Source organism: Python bivittatus, unplaced genomic scaffold, assembly GCF_059951505.1.
Source record: "Python bivittatus isolate LINGU-HERP-01145 unplaced genomic scaffold, Pbiv_v1 ctg000070_np1212, whole genome shotgun sequence".
Classification (NCBI taxonomy): Eukaryota; Metazoa; Chordata; class Lepidosauria; order Squamata; family Pythonidae; genus Python; species Python bivittatus.
The window spans coordinates 1,685,038-1,710,092 of NW_028277034.1; the positions used below are offsets into that span (position 1 = coordinate 1,685,038).

At 40.5% G+C, this 25,055-nt stretch overlaps 1 protein-coding gene across 3 annotated transcripts in view; it reads right to left on the bottom strand.

Annotated features, from left to right (window-relative positions):
* The window catches only part of LNX1 (ligand of numb-protein X 1), a 119,948-nt gene that overhangs the window by 24,895 nt on the left and 69,998 nt on the right, over positions 1-25,055 (bottom strand). For all 3 annotated transcript variants that reach the window (XM_088130758.1, XM_088130752.1, XM_088130763.1), the window contains 4 exons: positions 17,806-18,047; positions 15,411-15,572; positions 7,994-8,196; positions 4,634-5,005 (listed from right to left, as the gene is read on the bottom strand). In XM_088130758.1, coding sequence (XP_087986884.1) covers positions 4,634-5,005; positions 7,994-8,196; positions 15,411-15,572; positions 17,806-18,047 — 979 coding nt within the window. The remainder of the gene's footprint in view (positions 1-4,633; positions 5,006-7,993; positions 8,197-15,410; positions 15,573-17,805; positions 18,048-25,055) is intronic.

The following is a 25,055-nucleotide window of genomic DNA, read 5'->3' on the forward strand; positions in this document are numbered from 1 at the left end:
GGAGTGAGACTGGAGTGGAATGGGAAGGAGGTAACTGCAGATGTGTTACTGATCCCACAGGCGAGAGTGAACTTGCTGGGAAGGGATCTAATGGGTAGTCTAGTAGTGGAGCTGTGGAATGTGGAACAGGCAGAAAGGATGTGTTTGTTGCGAGAGGCGGACGTGGAGGTTGTGAACCCTGAGGTATGGGCAGGGAGGGGGGGGCGGGTCGGTTTCGCATCGCCCCAATTAGCATCCCCTTGAAACCAGGGGTGACGGGTTTGCGGCAAGCCCAATACCCGCTGTCCCGGGATGGGAGGCGTGGGCTGAAGCAACAACTGAGATGGACGGTGCTGCCCCAGAGGTACACCGAGAGCCCCCTCTTGTTTGGACAGGCATTGGAAGAGAAACTCCAGGGGTTCCGGGCCCCTGGGGGTTCTCGGGTGCTGCAGTATGTGGATGATTTGTTGGTGTCTGGAGAGAAGGAAGTAAAGGTGAGAGAAGACTCAGTGGCTTTATTGAACTGGTTGGCTGAGGAAGGATTGAAGGTGTCAAAAGGGAAGGTCCAATTTGTGGAAAGGGAGGTCAAGTATTTAGAACATGTACTCCGGAAGGGCGAGAAGTTGATTGATCCTTCTCGGATACAGGGGATAATGCAGTTGAAGCCCCTCATACTAAAACGGAGGTGCGGCGGTTTCTGGGTCTAGTAGGATATTGCCGGCTATGGATAGATGAGTACATGAGCAAGGCTCAGTTTCTGTATGAGAAGTTGAAAGGATCATCTGACAGGGTAGAATGGACAGACGGGGACACAGAGAAGTGGGGAGAATTACGAAGGAGCCTGGTGACGGCCCCGGCTCTGGCTCTACCGAACTTGGCCCCCCCTTTCACCTATACGTTACAGCCCATGGGGGAACTGCCATTGGAGTGCTGACTCAGAGACGGGCTGGGAAATATCAACCAGTGGCCTTCCTGAGCAAAGCCCTAGAACCAGTGGTGAGGGGATGGCCGACTTGTGTGCAGGCAGTGGCTGCCGCTGCTGTGCTAGTGACAGAAGGGAAAAAACTCACTTTTGGGAGCCCCGTGATTGTCCATTCAACCCATCAGATCTTAAGTGTGCTTAGTCAGCAGGCGGCTGCTTGGATGACAGAAGGAAGGATGTTGAAATATGAGACAGTTCTCCGGATAAGTCCTGATGTGGTGGTAGGAACAGACAGGAATTTGAACCCAGCGGAGTTTCTTGCGGGGGAGCGGAAAGAATGGGAGCCGGCGGAGCACGAGTGCTCCACCCTGTTGCAGCTGCAAACAAAGACCCGGGAGGACCTGCAGGAGGTCCCGCTGGAGGAGGGTGAGGTCTGGTTTGTGGATGGGTCTAGCCGAGTAGAGCAGGGACAAAGGAAGTCAGGATATGCGATAGTGACGGCGGAGGGAGAGACAATAGAGAAGGGGGCACTACCAGCGGACTGGTCGGCTCAGCTGTGTGAAGTGCACGCTTTGAAACGGGCACTAGAGTTGGGAAAGGGAGTGTCCCTCACCGTCTACACAGACTCGCGATACGCCTGGGGAGTAGTGCACACTTTCGGGAAAATTTGGCTGGAACGGGGTTTACTCACAGCTGCTGGAAAGGGAAGGTTGCAGGGAGGAAGCAGGTCATTGGGTTACAATTGAGGGGACCCCAGTAGTGAGCTGTGCTGACATGAGGGGGATGGTGGAGAAACTGCACGAAGGGTCTCACTGGGGGGTGCAGGCTTTGATAGACACTGTAAAGCCGTGGTACTGGAGCCTGGGGGTTCGATGGGAACTCCACACCCCTTGGCATCCTGACTCCAGTGGGAAAGTGGGAAGGGCCAACGGGGTGTTGAAGCAACATCTCACCAAACTGGGATTGGAAACAGGGCTACCTTGGACAAAGACACTTCCGGTTGCCCTGCTTCGAATGCGGACAGCCCCTCGCAAGGATGTGGGGGTCTCCCCATTCGAGCTGATGATGGGAAGACCTTTCCTGGCTCCAATGGGAGAGCCTATCCCCGAGCTAAAGGATGCCTTCCTGAGAAAGTATCTCTTGGTACTGTCACAATCTCTCTTGTCTCTAAGAAAACAGGGACTCCTCGCTCAACGGCCCCCCTTGCTGAAAGACCAACACCCCCACAAGCCAGAGGATTGGGTCCTGATAAAGACGTGGAAGGATGAGAAGCTGAAGCCGTCTTGGGAGGGACCATACCAAGTTCTCCTGACAACTGAATCAGCGGTTCGGACCTGACAGGGGGTTGGACCCACTACCATCGGGTTAAGCGAGCTCCCGACCCCCGACCATGGACTGCCCAACCGGGAGACGGACTCAAAGTAAAACTTAAAAGGAACTGAACTAAGGCAGGGGAGGAGATGACCAACATAAAGGCGTAGAATTGGCACAGACAGCTTTGATCACTGGGGATGATCCCCGTGGGGGGGGGGATGTTCTATCATTTTGGGTCTTCTCCCATACCAAGACCCTGGACTAATCAAAGGCAAATGGCTCTAAATCTCTTGGGGATAACCAATGCAACTCAATGTGTATATTTCAACAATACCCAGAACCGTACCCCCCATTGCCCTCAAAAGGTCCTGCTTTCACTTGTGGAGGGGTCTATAATATCCCTTACGCCTCAACCCCTCTATACCTACCTAAAGGTTTCTTTTTGTTATGTGGACATGAAGCTTACACCTATGTTCCAGCCTATAGTTCAGGGGGCCCTTGTGCCATAGGGCGCCTGACCTCTCTATATGCCCTGCCTCCAATGCAAGCGCACCCATCAAAAGAAAAAGAAAAAGGGAGCTGCCATCTGATTGTGAGAGTGATGTGACACTCTTGTCCAAAACAGAAGCCATGGCTCTGGCCCTCTCCTTAGTAGGGGTTCCTGCACTAAGCGGAAGAACTTATCTGGACCTAAGGAAGGTGGCCTGCCTCCTGGCTAAAAGTGTCAACCTTACATCCTCTCTCATTGCAGCCCTCACTGAAGAAGTCACTGAGATCAGGAGGGCGGTCATTCAAAATCGGATAGCTATAGACTATCTCCTATTAAGGGCAGGACAAGGCTGTGAATCTTTTCAAGGTCTTTGTTGCTTTAACCTAACCAACAATGAGAATTATATTGAAGCAAAACTAGCCAAGTTGAAGACCTTAGCCTCTCGCATATCCGAGGATCCAGAGGGATGGAATTGGTCGTGGCTCACTAGTTGGTTACCTAACTTTGCTTGGTTAAAACAACTTTCTGTACTAGCCATTGGCTTCATTGCCTTACTGGTCCTAGTATGTTGCTTAATGCAATGCCTCCCTGCTTGTGGGAATTACCTGTCCCAGTGTGTGAAGCCCCGGGTCCGGGACAAGGGAGCAATCCTGTTAGCCAGGTTTGAGGCCCAACAGAGGCGTGAAAAGAAAAAGGGGGGATTGTGAGAAGGCAGGGAGAAGTGAAGGCCTCAAACGAACCATGTTTGCTAGGGGAGAGCGCTGTGCACCATGGGGCAGCCTTGGGGGGGTGGCAGGAGGGAGGATGGGCAGAAGGCACACTCGCACCAGAGTGGAGAGGGACGGCAGGAGGGAGGAAAGACTGCAGGCAAGAGGCACGTTCGCACCAGAGTGAAGAGAAACGGCAGGGGGCGGCTGTCGGGTCAAGTGGGGATTGGAATGTGTATTGCGCTGATTGGATTCGGAAAGTGGAATGTCTGCGGTTTTGCGGTTAATTAGCGGCGCTCCGGGGCGGTAAAAAAGGTGAGATTGTGAGCCAAGCCCTCGTAGGAGGGGGAGGACAGATAGGGGGTATAAAAACCTGTCAGACCTTGCTTCGGGGTTCCTCCATTGCTGCGGGAGGGACCCACCTTTGCAAACGTGCCCAATAAAAACTTCTGTCTACTGGATAACCGAACCCGTGTCTGTCGTTTTCTGACACTGGCATTATCCATAAAGATTTCTCTTGCATGAAACATCTGATCTTCTTTTAAAACTACCTGTGTCTTTAATCCCCAAGTCTTCTAGCCTGTTTCCAGTCATGGAGGAAGCTAACTCATCCTGTCTTCATATAACAACTGCCTCATTTAGCAACTGTTCACAGTTGTGACGGTGATGAAAAAGTCACTTTGCAACCAATCCTTGCATTTATGACCTTCACAGGTCTGTAAAGCAAAGGAAAGCTGAAGCAAGATCAGAAGCACAGTCATTCATTTAGCAACTGCTTCATTTAATGACTGAGTTGCTGGTCCCAATTGTGGTTACTAAATGAGGACTACCTGTACAGCTTCATGAGCAAAGCCAATCTTTTTATATCCATAAAATTCTACACTGCATCCTCAAGAACTCTTTGTTATGCCTGTGGAATATGACACTGAATGGGAGCACGGTATTATTGTATTCAGCCAAATGAAATATAATTGTCATAGTCTGCAGACATTAGAAGTGGTGGTGATTACCTATATTTTTATTTTTATTTTTTTAAAAAAGCATATTTGCTTTTTCAGCATTATTAACAAATGGTTTAAATTTAGGGAATGAGCATAACCAAGCTGGCAAAATATGACAGATTTTCCCCTTTCTGTGCAGACATGGTGGTTTGCAGTCCTGTCTCAAACAAATCTTAACAGCATTTTTCAGGTTTGTTCTGAGGAAGCTTTTTCAACATACCTGTATCAACTGGGCTGCACTTTCTGGACTTCCATATTGCAGGTCATGCCCGTTAATTGCTAAAACCTTATCATTCTCTTGCAGTTTCCCATCACGGGCAGCAACGCCTCCTTCCAGCAGGTTGAACACAAAGACTCCATCTTCATTGGCCTTACGGATCAATTTGATGCCCAGCTGTTGCTCTGGGTTGCTTTTGTTCAGAATAATGTGCAAGTTCTCATCCCTGTGGCAGGAAACATCAAGAAAAAGCCCAGAATGTCTGCACCGGTACTTCTGCTCTCTGAGCACAGTGAGACGGAGAACTTGGCAAGGCTGTCTCAGGACGAACAAGGCATAGTTGTGAGGCACGTTTCTGATATCTATGCCATTGACCTGGAAAACAGAACCATAAGTCAGCCATGTACAACTGAGGCTGAACTGCACACAGCCATACTATTTACCCACATGACTTCTTGTTGCAGAAGAGTATAAGGAGAACCTTATATCAGTGAGGGAGGGGTGTGTGAGAGAGAGTATAAGGAGAACCTTATACTCTCTCTCACACACCCCTCCCTCACTGATTTCTTCCTTTCTTGCTGATTATGATGGCTATTTTTTATTTTCATTAGACTAGTCCAACAGCTCCTCCCTTATCTTACTTTGAGTTTACTGCCATTCCTCAGGAATACTGTTTCCTGTCCCATTTTTTCTCTAATATCTGTATCTGTATATATATATAATCTCTAAACTTGATGTCCTTTGGGTTAAGATGGAAACTGCTTACCAATCTTTAAATTTTAAAAAAAGGCACTGTGAGTGCTGATAAGGGTCCATGGCTTCTTTTGGTTTCCAGACAGGACAACTAGTGGAACCGATGCTGGAGCGAGGGAGTGGGTGCTACTTTGCAGAAGGCCTTGGGTTTAAATGTTCAGGAAGTCACATACAGTTGAAATGGCTTCCAACCAAAACATTTCATACCCATGATTTGTTTAAGCTGTTTTCATATGTTTTGCTAGGATATTTGCCTCTACCTCTGCTAGTGCTTCCAATGCTATTAAGAAAAATAAATAAAAGATCTAGTGATATAGTTTCATGGTACAGCAATTAACTTTCTAAGAAGGTTCTGTCAAACATAAACTTTTCTCTAGCAACTAAAGTTATTCTACTCTAAAAAAGATGTAAAGAAGTTTCAGCAATAATGTTGGAGATAGAGATAGGGTATTCCTAAAGTCCCCTAATCCTAAGGAAATGTGTTCATGTTTCAAGGCTAGAAAGTGGATTGATTCTTCTGTTTACCCTTCTGTTTACTGCCTCCCTTAAGCTTTGAAACAGTAAATATATTCACACAACATTGATTATAAAAGTGTTCATATAACATTGCTTAGGGTCACTCATGCCTTAGTCACCTCCAGATTGGATTACTGCAATGCGCTGTACATGGGGCTACCCTCACTCTATATCCAGAAATTGCAACTGATCCAGAAGGCAGTGGCACACACAGTTCTGGATGCCCCATTGTTTGTGTGAGTCACACTGCTGTTGTGTAAGCTGCACTGGCTCCCAGTTGCTTTCTGGGTGAAATTCAAGGTGCTGGTTATCACCTTTAAAACCCTACATAGCGCAGGGCTAGGTTATATGTGGACTGCCTCGCTTTCAGATAAAGTGGGTTCACTCCAGGTCTCCTCCTTTAAATGCTGACCTTGGAAGCATGCCTTCTCTGTAGCTGCCCAGCCCTCCCACCTGAGATTCAAGGGGCTCCTACCCTTTTTGCCTCTCAGAAGGCTGCAAAGACCTGACTCTTCCCCCAGTATTGGAGTAGGATGGAGCTGAGCTAGCGGGTTGATAGTTTCTGGTGCCCGGTGGGAAGGGTTGTTCTCATTTTATTCTGTTTTTATTGGTTCTTGTGAGCTGCCTAGGATCACTATGTGAGTAGGCCATGTAAGTTCTTTTAATTAATTAATATGATTAATGTGCTATGAACTTCAACCATCTCACATAGTTCCTTAACCATGGATTGAGTTTGAACATAGAAACCAATGGTGAACCATAATTTCCTATTATGGTTATTTATAACTGGAAATTATGGCCACTGGGCTCAGTTGAAATGCTTAATACAGGGAAAAGGTGACTTAGCCTATTTGTACTAATTATATAATAGTAGCCACTGTCTTTATTGGGGAAAGATATTGCAAAAGCACTTTGTCTTTTTCCTCCCCCATCAGGAGCAACTTTTGCTAATGTGGTGCTTTTCAGATGTGTTGGATTGTATCATCTTTGACCATCATGTAATAAACTGAATCTCAGAGCTGGACCACTGCAATGCATTCTTCATAGGTCTTTTGAAGATGGCTCAGAATGCAACACCATGTTGAAACAGCCTTACTGGTTGTCAGTTGCTTGCACAGTCAATTCAAGGTTCTCACCATGGTGCAGGAAGCCTTACTTAGTCCTAAATTACTTATGTTCTATCTACTCCCATACAGTTTGCTCTGCATTGTAAAGTCATAAAGAAGGAATCTTTTATGGGATCTGCTGTGGATTCTATCTGGTAAAAACTGCAATGATGGGAAAAGATGAAACATGCATCACAATGTCACAACAAAACCAATCTTTTGAACTTGCAAGTCACATGGTTTATGTTGTGATACATAATTCATCATTTGCTCCCCTCTCCCTGCCTTACCTCCCCCTTGCAGATGACTATGGATGGACACATTAAACAGTAACGATGAATTTTGTTTTCTCAGTGGCTGGGCCCGTGTTACAGAACAAACTGCCACCAGGGCTGAAAAAGACTTCACCTTAGTACAGTTTAGGCCTAACTGTATGCTGTAAGCACATCATATAGAAGTTGCAAAATATTCAGACAACCTGTATGTGGCAACAAAGGGAGACAGGAAACTAATCTGCCATCCAGATTTTTGCAGGTCTTATAGAGTAGTAAGGTCTCTATTTTATGTGCTCCTCTCTACATGCACCCCAAACCTCCATTGCCTATGCCACTGGTAGCCATGTAGGTGATATATTGGATACCTAAGCTTTAATTGCTGAAAGATATTTTCATTTTCATAGGAAATGAACTTTGGTTTTTGTAGAGACAGCAGAAAGAAAGCCAACTTAAATCCAAATAGCCTGGCTCTAGATTGTTGTTGAAAAGGCTTCCATATGCTTAATTTCAGAGCAAGTCTATCTTAATTAGCTTGTAGAAAAAGAAATGCTCTCTTTCCACTTTAGCTTCTGTCACCTCCTCTTTGTAAAGCCTGAACTGGTTGTCTTCCAAGCATGACCTCAGATCACATTAGAAACCTTTCTTGAAAACTGTGCCTGAACTTCAACTGTTGAAGCCCCTTTACATTCGTGCTCACTTCTCTGAACCTTTACCTTCAGAATCATATCTCCCGGCAATAATCTTCCATCCTTGAAAATGATCCCATCTCGATAGATGTGCTGAATGATTATGTGAATCAAAGGTGTTTCGTTGCCTCCAACCACTCTAATGGCAAGAGCTTCATGGGGATTGCTGCGGTTGATCTTAATGCTGGTAATTTCACCATCTGGAATGAGGTGATATAACCTTGGAAAGGCTGAAACAGATGCGGAAAAGGGTTGTATTAGAAATGGAGGGTTTTTTTAAAAACAAAAACACAAAACATGACGAGTTTCCACAGTTGTTAGAGCTAGTTTTTGAGAGGTCTGGTACTTATTAAAAGGAATGAGAGATGTCCTGTTGCTGGTGTTAGAAAGACGTTTTTCCAGAACTGAAAGTAACAATATGAATCTTTGTACTTTTAACACCAACTCTTTCTTCTGTTATTTACTATGATATAAAACACCTTCATGTTAAAATGATAATTTCATAGGGCCTAGCACAACTAAATTCCAACAGTGATTGTTTTTATATTTAATTTTTGTATTGATTTAATATAAATCAATATAAAAAATATTGATTTAATATAAATAATATAAAAAAAGAGAAAAAAGAAAAACACAGAAACAAAAAGCAACAGAAAAAAGAAACAATATACAGTAAACATGCATTACATATAAGAAATAATTCCCCCTAGTTTTCAAATGCATTGTTAAAACCGCAGCCACAAAAAATAATATTTTCATGATGTTGATAGAAAGATGACTCATAACCAGAAAGTAAAACATTGGTGATCCGTTATTGTAACTCTGAGGTTGTATCATCTTTCCAACACTGGAGAATGATCTTTTTTTGCTGCAACGCTCCCCACCCCCCCACCCCCCAGTAATCCATTATTCTTCATATAGTATTAAGATCCAAATGTTTGCTATATAATCAAAAGAATATTCAAGATTTTAATAACGCCATATTAACAAACATATAGATATTAAACCTTTATCTAAACAGTGATTTCAATAAAGGGCATAACTTCCAGGAAAATTGCAACAAAATGCCTTCAGTAATCTAAAATTGAGGGGGCAAATATACTTTAGTTAGCAAAGGCCAGAACAGATATGATCTAACTCTGGAGTGCCTGATTTTTTTAAAAAAAATAAACAGCCAAAGCAAGAACTTCTTTTGTCCCTAGGTAACCTGAAACTATGAAGGTGTAGGATTATGTTTGTGGTTTTGGGTAGTTTGCTGAAATTGTTTTCAACTTCATGGTCCGTCCAAAATTCACATTCCATTGAAAATTAATATGTGAACTAGACACATATTAGGTATAAATTAATTGCAATGCCTGTAGATTTTATCTTCTACTCTTTCTGGAATCAGTGCCTTGGATGATCATTTCTCAGCTGTTTATCAAAATTTCCCTTCTCAAAATGAAGAGTCCTTTTTAAATTTTATGAGCATGTTTTCTATTCTAGAGAAAGACCTGGGCCTCTAAATATTGCCAGCAGTTCTAACTCCATGAAGTTTGTGTGTGTGCATTCGAGTCAGTGTTAATTCCTGGCGACTGCCTGGACAAATCCCTACAGTATCCTTGGCAAGATTTCGGAAGTGGTTTGCCACTGCCTGCTTCCTAGGGCTGAGAGAGAGTGACTGGCCCAAGGTCACCCAGCTGGCTTTGTGCCTAAGGCAGGACTAGAACTGATGGTCTTCCAGTTTCTAGCCTGACTCCTTAACCATTGCATCAAACTCACTCTTCATGATGAGTATTCTTCAAATGTTGCTTGTTTTTCTCCAGTGTGTCTTCCAGATACATCAAGCAAATCTCACAAGACTTGAACAATAAAAAGCAAGTTTCCATAAATGTTTTAAAACAATTTAATCTCATTTTTGAGATTGGGACTTTGAGCCCAAGTAAAATATACCCTTCTTCTTTCATGGTTCTTAGTTAGCTCCTATGGGTTTCCCAGGTTTTTTGAGAAGGTAAAAAATGGCCCTGGGAGCAAATCCAGCCAACAAAGAATATATGAAATAATGCAGGGACATCATAATTCATGGAGGTTATTGGCTCAAAAATAGCCCAGATAATACTAGATTTTTTCTGTCCACATTTCATTATTCATGAATACCTGTGCTTTAAAAGAAGCCTCATTTTATTTCCATTATGATCCTTCATTTGCAAACTTTTTTCTTACAGGATTATTCTCCTTGTGTCTCTATGTTAGGAATATGCATTGTTGGGGTTGACAATGTCATTGATGGCTGGGGAAACTTTTGGAGGCCCCACAGATGAGTGGGAAAAAGGTGTAGGAACATGCATTCCCTCCCCTTATAAGCATCCCCCCACACACAAACTTTCATCAAACAATACTCTTTACCGAATATACATACTCATGCACACACAGGTACTTTTTACAGGCATACAGACCCCTTTTCAGATGTGTCCACAGGGTTTGGTAAAAAAAAAAAAAAATCAAGATATGGCCAAGACAATGCACTGAACCTCTGCCAGTTTTTGAGGTGTCTTCCATAAAAGTGGAGTTTCAACTGGACCATTGTGACAACCATCTTGACTTTTTTGACCACATCCTATGGATACTAATGGTCCCTTCCTAGCAAATGATTGCTCTTTCCCAGATCAGTAATACCCCTACCCCACTGGACGTACAGCAGAGAAAATTGGGTAAGTCTCTCTATGTTGCAAAATGAGGAGCTGAAGACCATCAATTGCCCAATTATAGTCTATTTAAAGTCAGGAGCTTTCCAAGAAAAGATCCTATTTCTGAAGAACGTTATTCTGAATGTCATCACAAAGAATGTTTTTCTTATTCCAAAGCCAGAAGAGAGGTGGGGGGAAAGAAAAATGAAGAGCTCTACAGTTGTAATTCAGAATAAAGCTTTGAATTTCATAGTTTACTGCCGAGGCTGAATAAAGCTATTTTTTGAAAAGGAAAAATAATTTAAAATTCCTTCTACTTCACAATTTCCTACATTTAAGTCTACAGAACATATTTCGTGGAAACAAAACCAGTTCCTTCTGTTACCATAATATGATTTCAAAATATTTTTACTTTTCTTCTGCTATCCATGTCTGGCTATACCATTTTATTTTGCATTCCTATCATAATAGATTAGAATGCTTTCATTTATTTGCTTATTTGAATAATTGGTATGCAACTTCTCATTTAGAAAAAAATGCAAAGGGGTTTATGAGAAATATTATTAGTATTAGTATGAATATTAATATTAATAATACTGTTAATCAGACGTGCTATCTCACGTGGTCTACAAAATCATGCTTGAATCTGGACTCCATGTTCAAACACAATCTTGAGCAATCACTAAACTACTGTTACCTTCTGGTCATAAGACTCAATATTCCTTCTGTGCCTGCTTTTATCATCATCATCATCATCATCATCATCATCATCATCATCATCATCATCTCTTATTTTCTTTCTCCTAATTTTTCTCCTCTCCTTTCCTTCCTTAAATGCAAAATAAAAAGTAAAACACTTGGCTGAGAAGTAGCTCAATTGTCATCCATTGGAACCAATTTGCCATCTTGGCCACTGACTCATTTCACTGCATTTTGGTTTTAATGCCATCTTGCCTTTTCAAAAATCTGGTTATCTTAGTGGGATCCTGTTATTAATTTGAAACCCCAGAGTTATGACAATTGGTTTCATCCTTAACCAATCTTCCCCCGTTAGTGAAAGCTGGACTATAGTTCTAACACCAAGAGTATATTTGATCAGTGAGAGGGAATGTATCTACGAAGAGGAGGGTGATGTAAGAGATCAAGGCTATCAGGAAGGAGGGGGTACATTCCAGGAAGGGAAAGGAGACAAAAGACAACACAGTCCGCAGGGGAGCATGGGAAGCAAAAGAGGTTAAGGATACCCACTCCCTAGAATCTCCCAGGGTATATCCACTAGTTGCAGTAGTATAGATTTAGTCTGGCAAGATTCTGTCAATAAGGTGTAAGCAAATAAGGGAACTGAATGCAACTGGACTGTTTCATTGTTGTTCTTGGGTGGGGCCTGACAATCAGAGTTGTACCATCAATATACATTGCACCATCTATTATTATCCATTAGTTGTCACAATCAGTATGATTCCCATTAGCTGCCTTTGGGAATCATTTAGCAAATTATGTGGGTGCAATGATGAATGTGCTGACCTTCCACTGCACAACATATCACAATTGATCTTTTAAAAGTTGTCTTTTGAGAAGTGGATCTCTTTGTGGTCAACTTGTTGGCAACTGAAGTCTGCTACATTCACATTCTTAAGTATTTAGGTACAAATTTAAATAAAAGTGATGTCTATAGGTTGGGGGACCCTCAGTAAAATGCTCTGTAGTGGGACTCCTCCTGATATTGGGGGGATCCCAAGAGCCTCTGGAAACAGTGGAATGATTATTTTAATTCCCCAAAAGATTGGAAGTGGTACTTTTGAAAGCAGCACTGTGGGAAATTAAAATCATGAGTCACCACTCAGGGAGGAAAAACATTAGCAATGGATCTGCTGAAAACGGGTAGGAGCTTCATGATGCTGCATGGTGACTCAGTTCTCATATGAAAAAGGAAGGCATTTCATGACCAAATTCAAAACTACTGCTCTTATTAATTTCAGCGTAGTCATTCTGACATTTGACTATGAAACTGTGCTACCATGACCACCAGATCAAGAGTTTCTTACTCAGTGCCAGAGGCAGCCTTAAGCCCTAGATGTTATTCAAAGCACTCTGATTTACCTGAATCTGGTATTCTAAATCTCTTCATTTACTGCTTTTTATCTTGTTCCCAAAGTTTTCCAAGGAAGGAACATGTTGGCCATTGCATATTTTCCATTGCCTCATTAAACTTCCACTGCTTACATAGGGATAAAGTGCAAATGGCAACCCTAGATATAGTTTTTCTCTCTTGCTTTTCCTAATCTTACTTTATACTTTTTCACACGTTCGTGTTTTTTTCAGGAGGAGAGGTGTGGGATGGCTGGATCTGTCAACAATAATAAGAAAACAGGACTGTGCAGACCATAAAAATTATTTGGAAAATGCACTTCAGATTTGCACAAGCACAGCATCCCTCTGCTATTCATCCCCACATATGAGATTGTACTAAATTAGTACAAACAATGTACTAAACATTGCTTTGACATTATTTTCAGTCACACATTTATTTCTGCAAGGAAGTTTTACTACTATGTTTGCCTAGAGATTGTCAAGTATTATGCTGGCATGGAAAACACTGTGCCTATTTCCAAATTCTTATATGAAGTGGATTCTGGGGGGTGGGGGTAGGATTTTGCTATTCCATTTTTGATATATTCCACTGATAAACTGTTTTTGAAAAAACAAGTATGCTAGAATTGCTTAAAAGTTACTGTTCTTTAATTTGAGTAAGATCTTATTTAATGTTTGCCTTCATTTTGTTTAATTTTATTAATTCCAGAGGTTTTTTTAAATACATCACACTGAGATCTATGATAGGCTAAAATTTTATTTATAGTTTTAATTAAAAATAGAATAGTTAGCTCATTAATTACATCCCTTCTTTTTTTCTGTTCCATTCTTTTGTAAATACAAACTAAATCAATGACTAATATTACATAGCAGAAACCCTACCAGATCTCTTCACTAAGTTAACTTATCTAGCTATTTATGTTTTTCTTATTACCAACTCATCTGCCTGCTTGATTGAGATTTCCTACTAACAGAGTTTTGCCATATTAGGACTGCAAACCCTATTCAAAATTATCTCCACAGGCCTTCTCTGGTGGCCCATATTTTGATGAGGCTCTAGAATAAACCATCAGGTTTTTCGATTTTTGATTCTTGTTTCATTATCCTTTTTTTTACATCCTTCATTCACACATCCTTACTACTTGTTGGTAAAAATGAAATAAACCATACAGTTCCAATGAAATTAATGTGATGTTTTGTTGATTCATCTTCTTTGTGCCACCCTCCACATATAAAGAGCAACTGTTGGTAACAAAGAAGCTTCTCTAGCTATGCAATGGATGCAAGGACGACTCAAAATTGTGAATCTACCTTGCTCATTTCCAGTTGCACTCAATATGAACAGATGATTTCCAGATTGTTTTAAACAATTGAACAGGGCTACCTTTATAGACAAACAATAGTCTTTAGTGTGGCTGGTCTGTCATGGAGACTTCTTAGGTTGGACAATGGCTTAAGAAATCTTGAATTGTTTTGTTCCTTGGTGGTTTCTCCCTTTCTATATAGACCTTGATAAAAAGGATGAATCTGGATTTTTACACTTTGCATACATGTTTATTGTCAGATGATGTATGTCTAGACATAAATTGAAACTAGGCTGACAACTACCAAAAGGAAAGTTAAAATAATACTGGCAGTCAAACCATTTGAACTGCAGCTGACCTCAGTGAAAGCATGAAATGGGAAATATAATTTTAGAAACAGCCTACTTTTGAACCTTGACAGGATTAAATGAATACCAATCGTAATGGATGCAGATGACTCCAGAAACTAGATGATAACAGCTGACAGCCAAAAGGCATTTGGACCCTACTTAAGTATTGTTTTCTTCAAAGTCTAGCTCAACAGGAGTTCTCTCTGTAAAGCCATAGATTGGGCAGACAATACAGCTATAATGGAGCCCAGTTTTGATCTGCCATTGATTTTTCATAGCAGATGTGCAACATGTATCATTCTCTCGAGGAGATGAACGTTCAAAATGTACGGATCTGAACAAAGCTTTGGTTTTCCTTTGAAACACTTTGTTGCCCAACTTGTTTGCCCAGTTTCTCAGCACATGTGCAAGTTGCTTATGCAGTTGGCATAAAGGTCTCATGGGCCTTGGGCTGTAAATCAAGACTATATATCCTGCTGTGCATATATGCCATTAAATGTTGAGTGCATGCATGAATGCACTAAATGCTCAATGCCTGGAAAAAAAATATTTCTAGAAATTTTCAGTGGACTGTTTTCTTTCTTTTACCTTTTTTCTTTTTTTGTAAAATTCCACTTCAATTAATTTTTATTTATTTATTCATTCATTTATTTTCACATTTTATGGCCACCCATCTCACAAAAAAGTGACTTAATCACAAAATTGCTTTTAAAAAGTTAAAACTAAGCAAGGAACTATTTTAAAACATATAATTAAATAGCATTTAATTTTTCAAAGGAGGGCCATAATAAGGAGGAAACCCCTAGTTGACGCAAGGGTGTCCTAGGTTTGTAGGCTAGCTTGGAAGTCAAACAAACAAACAAACAGTAGAAGGGAAAGGCAAACCATTTCTGTACTACTGTGCAGAAAACTACCTGGCTGGGTCTAATATATCCTCAGCCTTTAAGCTTGACTCATGGGAGACTTTATTATTTTATTTTCAGAAAAGCTGTAATCCAAATAGATAAGTGGGGGGGGGGGGGGGAGAGATTACCTGCCTCTGAAGCAATTGGATTTTCAACATTTTCTTGTTCCCGTTCACCATGGTTAGCAACAGCACTGCCACTTTTTGTCCTTCGAAGAACATTGAGAGCTCTGTTTATCTTTTTAAAAGACCTGCTGCGTACAGTAGAACGCTCAAAATGTGAAAGTGTGGCTGAAGAGGAAGAAGACAGAGAACTTTTAGGCTTGGACTGGACTACCAGAAAATCTTATGTATTCCAAGGACTGCTAAATAAAGATAACCTAGAAGTAATATCTGTCTGCTTTAACCCTTATTCCATCATTGCCTATGAGCAATAGTATACGTTAACCAGTGGAAAGTCAGTGTGGCATAGTCGTTTGGGTGTTGGTCAACAAGAAGTAGGTTCAAGTCCACACTTGTTTACTGAAACTTAATGGATGTTGCCAAGCCACACATGTCTTTTAGGATAACATATCTCCCTCTTGGAGCCGTAAAACTGAAGGAGAGTACTACATAAAACTGCATGGAGAAAACTGAATGAATTAATAAATAAATTCCACAGTAATTTCCAAAAGTAATATCTTGCAGTGACACAGTAGAATGTTATTTTGAGCATCATCAATAAATAGGAATATGATTGGAGTATACGCTAAAGTCAAATTTACCTAATGTATATTTAAAATATATTAAATAAAGGAAACATCCTTTGAAAGAAAGCTATGATTCTTCTTCCAAATGCACTGGAGTAGCCCCTTATCCTTCAAAACAATTCCAGCAAGTTATAATACATTTCCACACTTTTTAGCATTATTCTTCAAATAATATATGTGATTGTTATGGATGTTCAAGAATTCTGCTCAGTCTGCATTTTAAAATGAACTGAACAGATCTGAAGCTCAAGTAGGTCTGAATGTGGTTCTGGTTTGCATTTTGTACTTCTCCAAGTTTTAGAAGGCAGTTCTTAGCTCAGAGAAGTAACAACATGCAAATAAAAATGTGAACTTCAACTGTAGTGGCATTTGGAATGAACTTTCTATTTCTTCCAGTCTTTTGTATATGCAACAAATCAGCTCAGAAGAGGGGTGGGACTCCTAGAGCATGGTTTTGAAGACCCATAGGAGCTATAAACAGAAGGAGAGGGCTCCAAGTGATTTATCTATTTCTTTAGTTGTTATATTAAATCCCACCTTTTCTTCAAAATTTCAAGGTACTTACATGGGGGTTTGCCTTCATTTTCTTCTTAAAAGAGCCTTGGAAAATGGTTAGGGCTAAGAAAGAGTGATTAGCCCAGAGTTTCTCAGTGAATTTCCACAGATGAGGGTGAATTTAAATGTGAGTTTACCCTGTCCAACTCCTTATACCACAACACCATATTAACTTCATATGAGCCTATAAGCTAACTTTAGATTGTGTAGAAAGCTGGAGAGAATAATGTAGTGGTAGTGATGATGGCTAACATTGGGCTTGAATAAATAAAAAAAAATCTATATTGTTAGATGTCAAATGGAAAGCATATAGAGCAAAGACTGAAAAAGGACATCAAATAACTGAATGCAAATTTCTTTGATTGTCTGAAAGGTAAGAGGAGACATATTCTTTTAAAGCTTCTAATGTAGTTTTCATGTAAGAGTCTGGTGTAGTAGTTTGGTGTAGTGGTTAAGGCACTAGGCTAGAAACTGGAAAACCATAAGTTCTAGTCCCACCTTAGGCATGAAGCCAGCTGGGTGACTTGGGCCAGTCCAGCTTTCTCAGCCCTAGGAAGAAGGTGCAGGTAGTCCTTGCTTAACAACAGTAATTGGGACCAGCAACTCTGTCACTAAGCAACACGGTCACATGACCATGTTGACTTATGATGGCAGTTGTGGCAGTCCCAGTTGCCATTGTTAGGTGAATCCCATGCAGTTGTAGCATCCTGTGGACACATGATTGCCATTTGCGACCTCCTGACAAGCAATTGACCTTGTTTGTTGGAAGCCAGCAGTGAAGGTGGCAAGTGGCAATCACTTGACTGCAGGATGCTGTGACCATTGTAATTGTGAGCCAGTTGCCAAGCATCCAAATTGCAATCACGTGACTGTGGGGACACTGCGGCAGCCACAACTATGAGGAATGGTTGTAAGTCCCCCTTGTTCAGCGCTGTCCTAAGTTTGAACAGTCATTGAACGAGTGGTCGTTCAATGAGGACTACCTGAAATGGCAAACCACATGGATATAAGAATTTGATCCCAAATATTTGTTCTTCATGGAATAACTACTTCCTCCCCTGATTTTCTTTTCTTTTTCAAAAGCTGCATTTTGTCATTCATAATGTATTGCATTGCATAAAAATAGTGCAAAATGTTTTCTGGCCTGCAAATTTAACAGAAAATGGCCATTTAGAAACAGCCCTGCTGCATCCAAGATGCTTCCTTGTTGGGGCTCTTACTTCTAGACTGGTGGTTTCTGTAAAGATTGGTGGAATTGGTTCCTAGTGGGCTGTCGTCAAAGGTGGCATTGAAGGCAGGATTAATTAGCCCCGGTTCATCAGTCATTAAGGCAATTGTGGCAGCAGCAGAGAACTCAGATCCAAGAGCAGATACTGTTAAAGTAGCATTCGAATCAGGAGATCCAGCTGGTGAACATCGCTTTCTCTGCTTGGTAAAGCCATAATGAGATGCCCCTTTGCACCTAAGGAAAAGTAAAAATGACAGAACTTAAAATAAAAAAACAAAAACTGCTAAAATAAATGGAGACAGGCAACTTCTTTCAGAAACTGAAAATTTGGAAAATGAGACTAAATTAGTTTTGCATTTTCAGTTTTCTAAACAGTCCCCCAATGAAGAAGCATTAAGAAGTTTAGCAGATAAGACTTTATGATTTTATTAAACTATTAGTACAAAAGAAGTATACAGGGGTCATACTGAGGGGGGTCATACAGAGAGAATGACTGAGGAGCAAATTGCAAAACAAATATATGAAGGGAGAAAAAATAAACAGGTCAAGAAGAAAGGGAAGGGAAGGACTAAGAAAGTTGTGCTCGAATGGAGTTGCCAAAATCCTGAAAAAAGGGAGAGGTGAGAAGTTTAAAGAACAAAAGGCCAATTGTGAAACAGTGCATGAATGTAGTGGAAGCAATGATGGTTTGCAAGGATGGCAAAATATGAAGGGGTATATTGAATGGTGTTGGTGTAAATTAGATTTAGCCATATTTCCTTTCTTCTTCTCTTGTGTCCCTCCTTTCATTTATTTTGCTTTATTTATTTTGCAGTCTTTTCTCCGCACTTTGCACAACACTGTTCACTCTGAAAGGGAATCATGCGATGGATAGGCCTGAATGTATGATAGCCAGCCGTGAACGGTAGAAGAGCTTGAGGCCAGCCACCTTTTCTGAGGCTTTAGCAGGGGTGGAAGAGCATGGGAAGGTAGGTCCAGTAAGGATGGATTAAATGATTAGTTCACACCGAAAGCCTCCTCTTGGTGAAGAGATCAGTTCGGTGAACACATGCCTGTTTGTGACTGTAGTTTCTCTGGATTAGAAACAGAGAGACTCAGCTAGCCCGGCAGGTGACTGATCCAAACAAAGAAGAGAGTTATAATCAGTCTTTTGTCTCTGGCTAATGAAAGAGGGCAATGTGTGGCACGGAAGCTTGATTGTGTCAGCTGATGTTTGGGGGAAAGAATAAAGCCACTCATATCAGGGGCCGCCAAGTCCCCCACCATGACAAACAGGGACTGTCATAGCAGCCATGACTTCACCAGGGCCTGACAGCTGCCCACCAGATTTGGGATCCCCGGTGCCTTTCCAAAAGACTTTTCCAGTAACAGTTGGAAATAAATCTGTTTTCTGGGCAGAATTAGGATGCAGATTTAGGCCAGCTAACAAAGGACCCTCGTGTAGAGTCCAACCCTTTCCTCAGAGCTCAGCAGCTTATTTTTATGTTTCTTATTTCTTTCAGGTCTTCAGAGCACAAGCTTTGTTCTTCATGAGGCTTCTACGTCTCTTAGGAGCTGTAAAATATACCATCATGATGGCTCTTAAAATGTGCTGCTGTTTCTGGTGATTCAAGTGCAAGACTTACATTTTTGCTGCTGATTTAAACCTCCTCCCCCCTCCCGCTTGAATTCTTCTTTTCCTCACAGTCTTGGACCCTGGACACAATGTTAGGGCATTATATTGCACACTCACTCATTAATATATACAGCTTTCAGTATAAATATTCTTAGGATGTCCACATGGTAGATATTTAAGCAGCGAGTGCACAGCAACAGAAGATAGCAAGATAGTCTAGTAGCTAGAGATAAGCTGCAATAAAATTGCCTTGTGGACAATGGCATCTGACGGACTTCCTGTTGTGATCTCAAGGTTCTCCAAGGTTGATAAGGAGGTAGATGTGCTTGGAAGTTAACTGGCCCTCAACCTTGGAGGGAGCTTAAAGCATTAGCAATTGGCAACTGGCCCCCTCTGAAACAAACTGATTACCACTAAATATATTTAATAAATGAGTTTCCACTGAAAGTGCCAGTCAAGATGCTAATAGCCTTGTCTGGAACTATGCAAAGTTTTCCACCCGTGTTCAGCAGCAGCACTGTGGATACAGCACAGCATTTGGGAGAAACAAATTTGTTGCAGTTATCTCTACAGATTCTCAAGGAAACTCCCAGGAATATTATCAAATATAATGAGGCTATGATCATTTTCACCTAGCTGCAGGCAATGCAAGTTACCTGGTTCCAAGGTGGAACAGAAAATGCATGGTACACTTACATTTGCCCTAACCTAAGTTGAATAATGATAGTTAAAATTCTGGGAACCACATAAAAGGTATTCCAGGACAGAAGCTACTTAGGCAGGAAAAGGTTAAGTCCAGACTACAGGTTTCTAATCTACCAACTTGCAAAGGGCCTTCTGTCAAGGACAGGAACACATTAGCATAACGTAACTCAGGTGGAGCAAATTCTTTTTTCTTTTTTTGCAAAAATGCAGCAATTTTCACAAACTATTGTTACTTGGATTAATTCGTGTATTTTTCATTTGTTGCCTTCTATTTTTAAAAAAGTTCAAAGTAAATTAAGATTGATGATAAACTAGAGTTCAGCTTGATTCCTGGTGACCACATGGACATGACCATGCAGTTTATTTGGCAACAGGATGCACAGAAGGACAATGGGATTACCTTCTTCTGAGATGTTTAGTTGACTTCCTAATCTAGACCTGCAGCCCTGGGGACTTCTTGGTAGTTTCATAACAAACAAACAATTTATTATGAACACCTCCATGGCAAAATGGTTCACATAGCACGTGCATTTTCAGTCAGTTTGCTCACAGTCTGTCTGAGGAGTTCCTGATTATTGTACTATGAGGAACATTAAATATTAATTGTACACTTAATGAGAACCTGAAAAAATGGCCTGCCCTTGTTTCCAGAACCAATTCATTTATGCTAGTACAGTGATTCAAAACATATTTCTACTTACAGTGCATTCTGCTTTTAATGGGTCTCTAATGGGCTTCCTGTACTTTCTTCTATTGATTAAAGTTAGCCAATGACTTCTATAAATGTCCTTCAGGAAGACAACATGAAATAGGACTTTGTCCTAACAGGACAGAGTTGCTTTTTTGTATGGAAGGCATAGCTTGAAATGCTGATAAGGAGGTGTCTATTTCTTATTTTCCATCTAGACCGATGACTTTCCTTTTGTATTTTTCCAACCATTTATCTCTTTTCCTTGAAGGCCTCACCCACAATTAACATGCTGTAGACAGTATTGGTTTCCAAAAATTCTGTCTGCTGTTATTATGAGTGATGGAAATTCCCGATAGTGTGCAAGATTTCAGGGATGTCTGCCACCATCATCAGTACATTTAAGACTGATTTAAAGACTCATTTTCTGTGCTGCTACATCTTAGCGGCCTGTGCGTTATCAACTTATTGGGTCTCTCAATATATTTAAACCTGCTGTAAAAATAATACAAGTGACTGCATATGGGGTTATGTATGTGTGTGTAAAATAAATTCAGTAGGACTTTTCTGGAGGAAAAAAATCCCAAATTAAACATCTCAAAAAGATCTTAATCCTACAAAGTTTCCTTTCAAAACAGTATTTGATTTAATATTTTTATTGATCTGAGACTGTAAATAAAATGAAAAAGAATTGAATATTCTTTTAATTCTATGCTTATGTGTGCATGTGTGTTTGGATATAAGTTAGGCAACACGACTACTGGTTGTGTGTTAGATTCTTAGTATTTCCACTCAATGACATACTGGAAATTTAGGGACATTTCCCCAAAGCTAATTCTGCATACATTGCATAGGATTATTTAACCTGGACCAAAATTTAACATCGGTTCTTGTGGCTCTGGCCCAGCTCTTCTTCCAATTGAATCAAGATAATTGCATGCAATGATTTGGAATTTCAAAGTTTTCTTTAAAGTTTTCTTTTTTAAAAATGGAGAAATGTATATAACCCTGTTTATTAAAGTTCTTTTTCTTCCTTTCCCAGCTCATTAATACCTTGAGATACTGTACTACCCTTTTTATATACTTTATTTTCTGACATTTTGTTATGGTTCTATCTTCCACTGACATAGTAGTGATAATATTCAATGTAATATTTGATCGTAGAGTATACAACAGGAGCAGAAAAATATAGGAAGCAAATTAGGAGGGAAGAACTGAAGTCAGCTGAACAATTATTACATATAATTAGATTATTGTACACATTATTTATTCAAGTTAAATTACTGGTTGCAGACACATAATTAGGATTATCCCATAGCATGATAATATAATCATTTCTATTCCTGAAAACTTTGATATTATGTTTATAGCTTTTGATATGAGCTCTACAACATTAGACATCCACAAGATCCATCCATTTGCATTTCTAGGATAGCCAGTGAAAGCAAAAATTTGTTAATATCAGGGAAGAGAAATGGTTATATACACATAGGCATCTAGGATATGTTAAAGATGAAATGTAGAAGATTGAAGCATTAGGATCAGAAGTAACTCTTCTGATAACCCTTAGTGTTTATTTTGCTAAGACCTCAAAGAGATCAAAGAACATCTTATTTGAATCTGATTCTGTATCCAACTGTGTTTTCAAGCCAGCTGGAGAGTCTGGAGGGACGTAAGCTCGAACTATTGAATGGGGAAAGGTAGGTGCTGAAGTTTCAGGAGCCAGGTTTATACAGTCATATTCCTTTTCTCACTCAATGGATTGTGAAATCTGAATGCAATAATACCATTCTCCCAGCAAGAACCCATTGTTGGACCACTAGGGTTTTTCTATTGAAGTTTTAGTGTCCCTGATAGGGTTCACGTCACCTCTCATTTACAAGGCAGCCTTCCTTAACCTGTTGCCCTAGAAATTGTCCATCCTTCCTAAAAATTCCAGGAACTCCAATCTCAATACGTTTAGAGAACACCAAGTTGGGTAAGGCTTCTGTTAAGTCTGCTAGTAGTATTATGCACACTCCACAGTGTGCATAAGATACTGAAATTATAAAACAGACATGGATATGGGGTTCCTTATTTTCTTCATTAAGGCATTAAACTAAACTTTTATCCCAGCAGGACTCATCTATGAAGGATGATATAAACAGGGTTCCTTCCACTTTCATTTGCAACATCTAAAAATATGCAAATACAGTTGTGGCTCAGAAACTCCCAGTACACTATACATTAATTCTATAGACCAGTGTTTTTCAACCATGGCAGCTTTCAGATGTGTGGACAACATCCACCCTTGCTGTCTGGGAAATTTTGGGAGTTGAAGTCCACACATCTGAAAGCTTCCAAGATTGAGAAACACGACTATAGACTATGGCAATATTCTTTCTTTCAGAAGGTAACTGTGACCTACTAGTTAAAGAACTGATATACATAATACACAACAGACTACTAATAAGGAAAATAAAATGAAGACATATAAACCTAGGTGTGTCTGCTTATGGTAATAATGTTTCCACAAATATTATGCAGAATAGGAAATGGAAGATATTGAAAGAATTGTTCTTAAAATACAATGGCTTTCTTTCCAGAATGCATTGCCAATATAACCTGATGGCTCTTAACATTATGCATATTTGGACAGGAAACTCTGCTATTAGATAATCCCTGAGGCGAGGTGGGGAATAGAATTATTTTGGATGAGGAGGAGCCAAACTAAAACGCTAAATGATTTACTCTGCAATCCAGAGAGACGGTGCTGCTAATTCTACACATTTTGTATGAAGGCATGATCTAGCCAACTTACCCACCCAGCAGAAGAAGTAGAACTTGAAAGTGTTTCAAATTAGAGAGCAAGACTTTCAGAAGCAATTTGTACTTCAGGATGTGGAGAAAGAAACTATTCAAAAGGTCAAAAGTCCCATGTGTGCCCAAGGCCTTTGGATTGTCACCATGGATGCTGCCACAGCTATAATCCAATACTTAATTGTGTTACCATCCACAAACCGACCACCTATTGATCTGGTCTGTCCATTATGCACAATCGGTCAGTGTTAAATACATAAGCTTTGGGGCCCTGCGTGGCTGCCTCTTTTTCTCCTGTGCATCTGTAATATCAAATGCATTTGCTTCTACGTTTAAAAGTAAAGTGTTATGTCTGAACCCAGACCAATAGAATTGGCTTCTTTCCCTGAACCACAGTTCAGATTAGCTTACTTTAAAGTTCAGAGGTAAAAATAAAACATTTCGACCTCAGAGAGGAAGAGGAGGAGGAGAGAGTGGGAAGCACTTGAGCCCAAGATTGATGTCCATAATTTTATTCCCTGACTTAGTGCCACTAGCACCATTATATTATCAGAACTATTTTGCAGCTACAATACTAATTACCCTCAAGAGTAAGGCAGCCAAATACGATCACTAGAAGGTTGCAAAAAGATACATAAGGTGTGAACTCTCTGTTGCCACCTTGTGGTCATCTAGAGGTTTGCAGTCAAGATCTGGTAACCTAGTTGGATTGTAATTTGCTTTGCATGCGCATAGTACTTCTCTATATGCATCAAAGTAATCACACTCTTTCAAACTTCTGAGCAAACCCGAAAAGAAGAAGCAGATGCTTTAAGGAATCTACTTATTAAGATTAATGGGTCTCTCAAAGGAGCAGCACTGAAAAAAGTGGAGCACAGAGTTGTTGTGCTTAAAGTTGAATAATATCTGAAGTGCTTTCTCCAAATCATTTTAGAAGCAAGCACAGCCCCATTAGAAAAGCTATACTGTTTCCTTCCAGATTCCCATTGCCTTTCTGGGGAGTTGTGGTGGCCATATAAGCTTTAAATTCTCCTTATTACTTCTGGAGTAGGTATTGTTAAACAAGCCCAATAGCTTAAAATGCTGTGTTTTGGGCCCGAGGAACTTTAGAGGTGAGACTCCAGATTCCATTGACATTCTCGCTATGCTCCCTTGTGAATGCTGAGAGACGCCTAAGGCTGATCACTGAAAACAATTGAACACTGTCTTTACACCTCTGTATTTGATGGAACATGGTGTTAATAGCCTCCCAGAAGTCTGGATTTACTGACATTTACCTCTGACCTTTGTGACCTAAAAACCTCAGACCTTAATCACCCACTGGCTCTTTTAGGTATGCACATTACAATGGACAGTATATCCTGATGAGACACCAGCAGTAAATAATTTCCACAGTCCAAAGAAACCACATTAAATTCTGCCAGGGGTTTGTTAA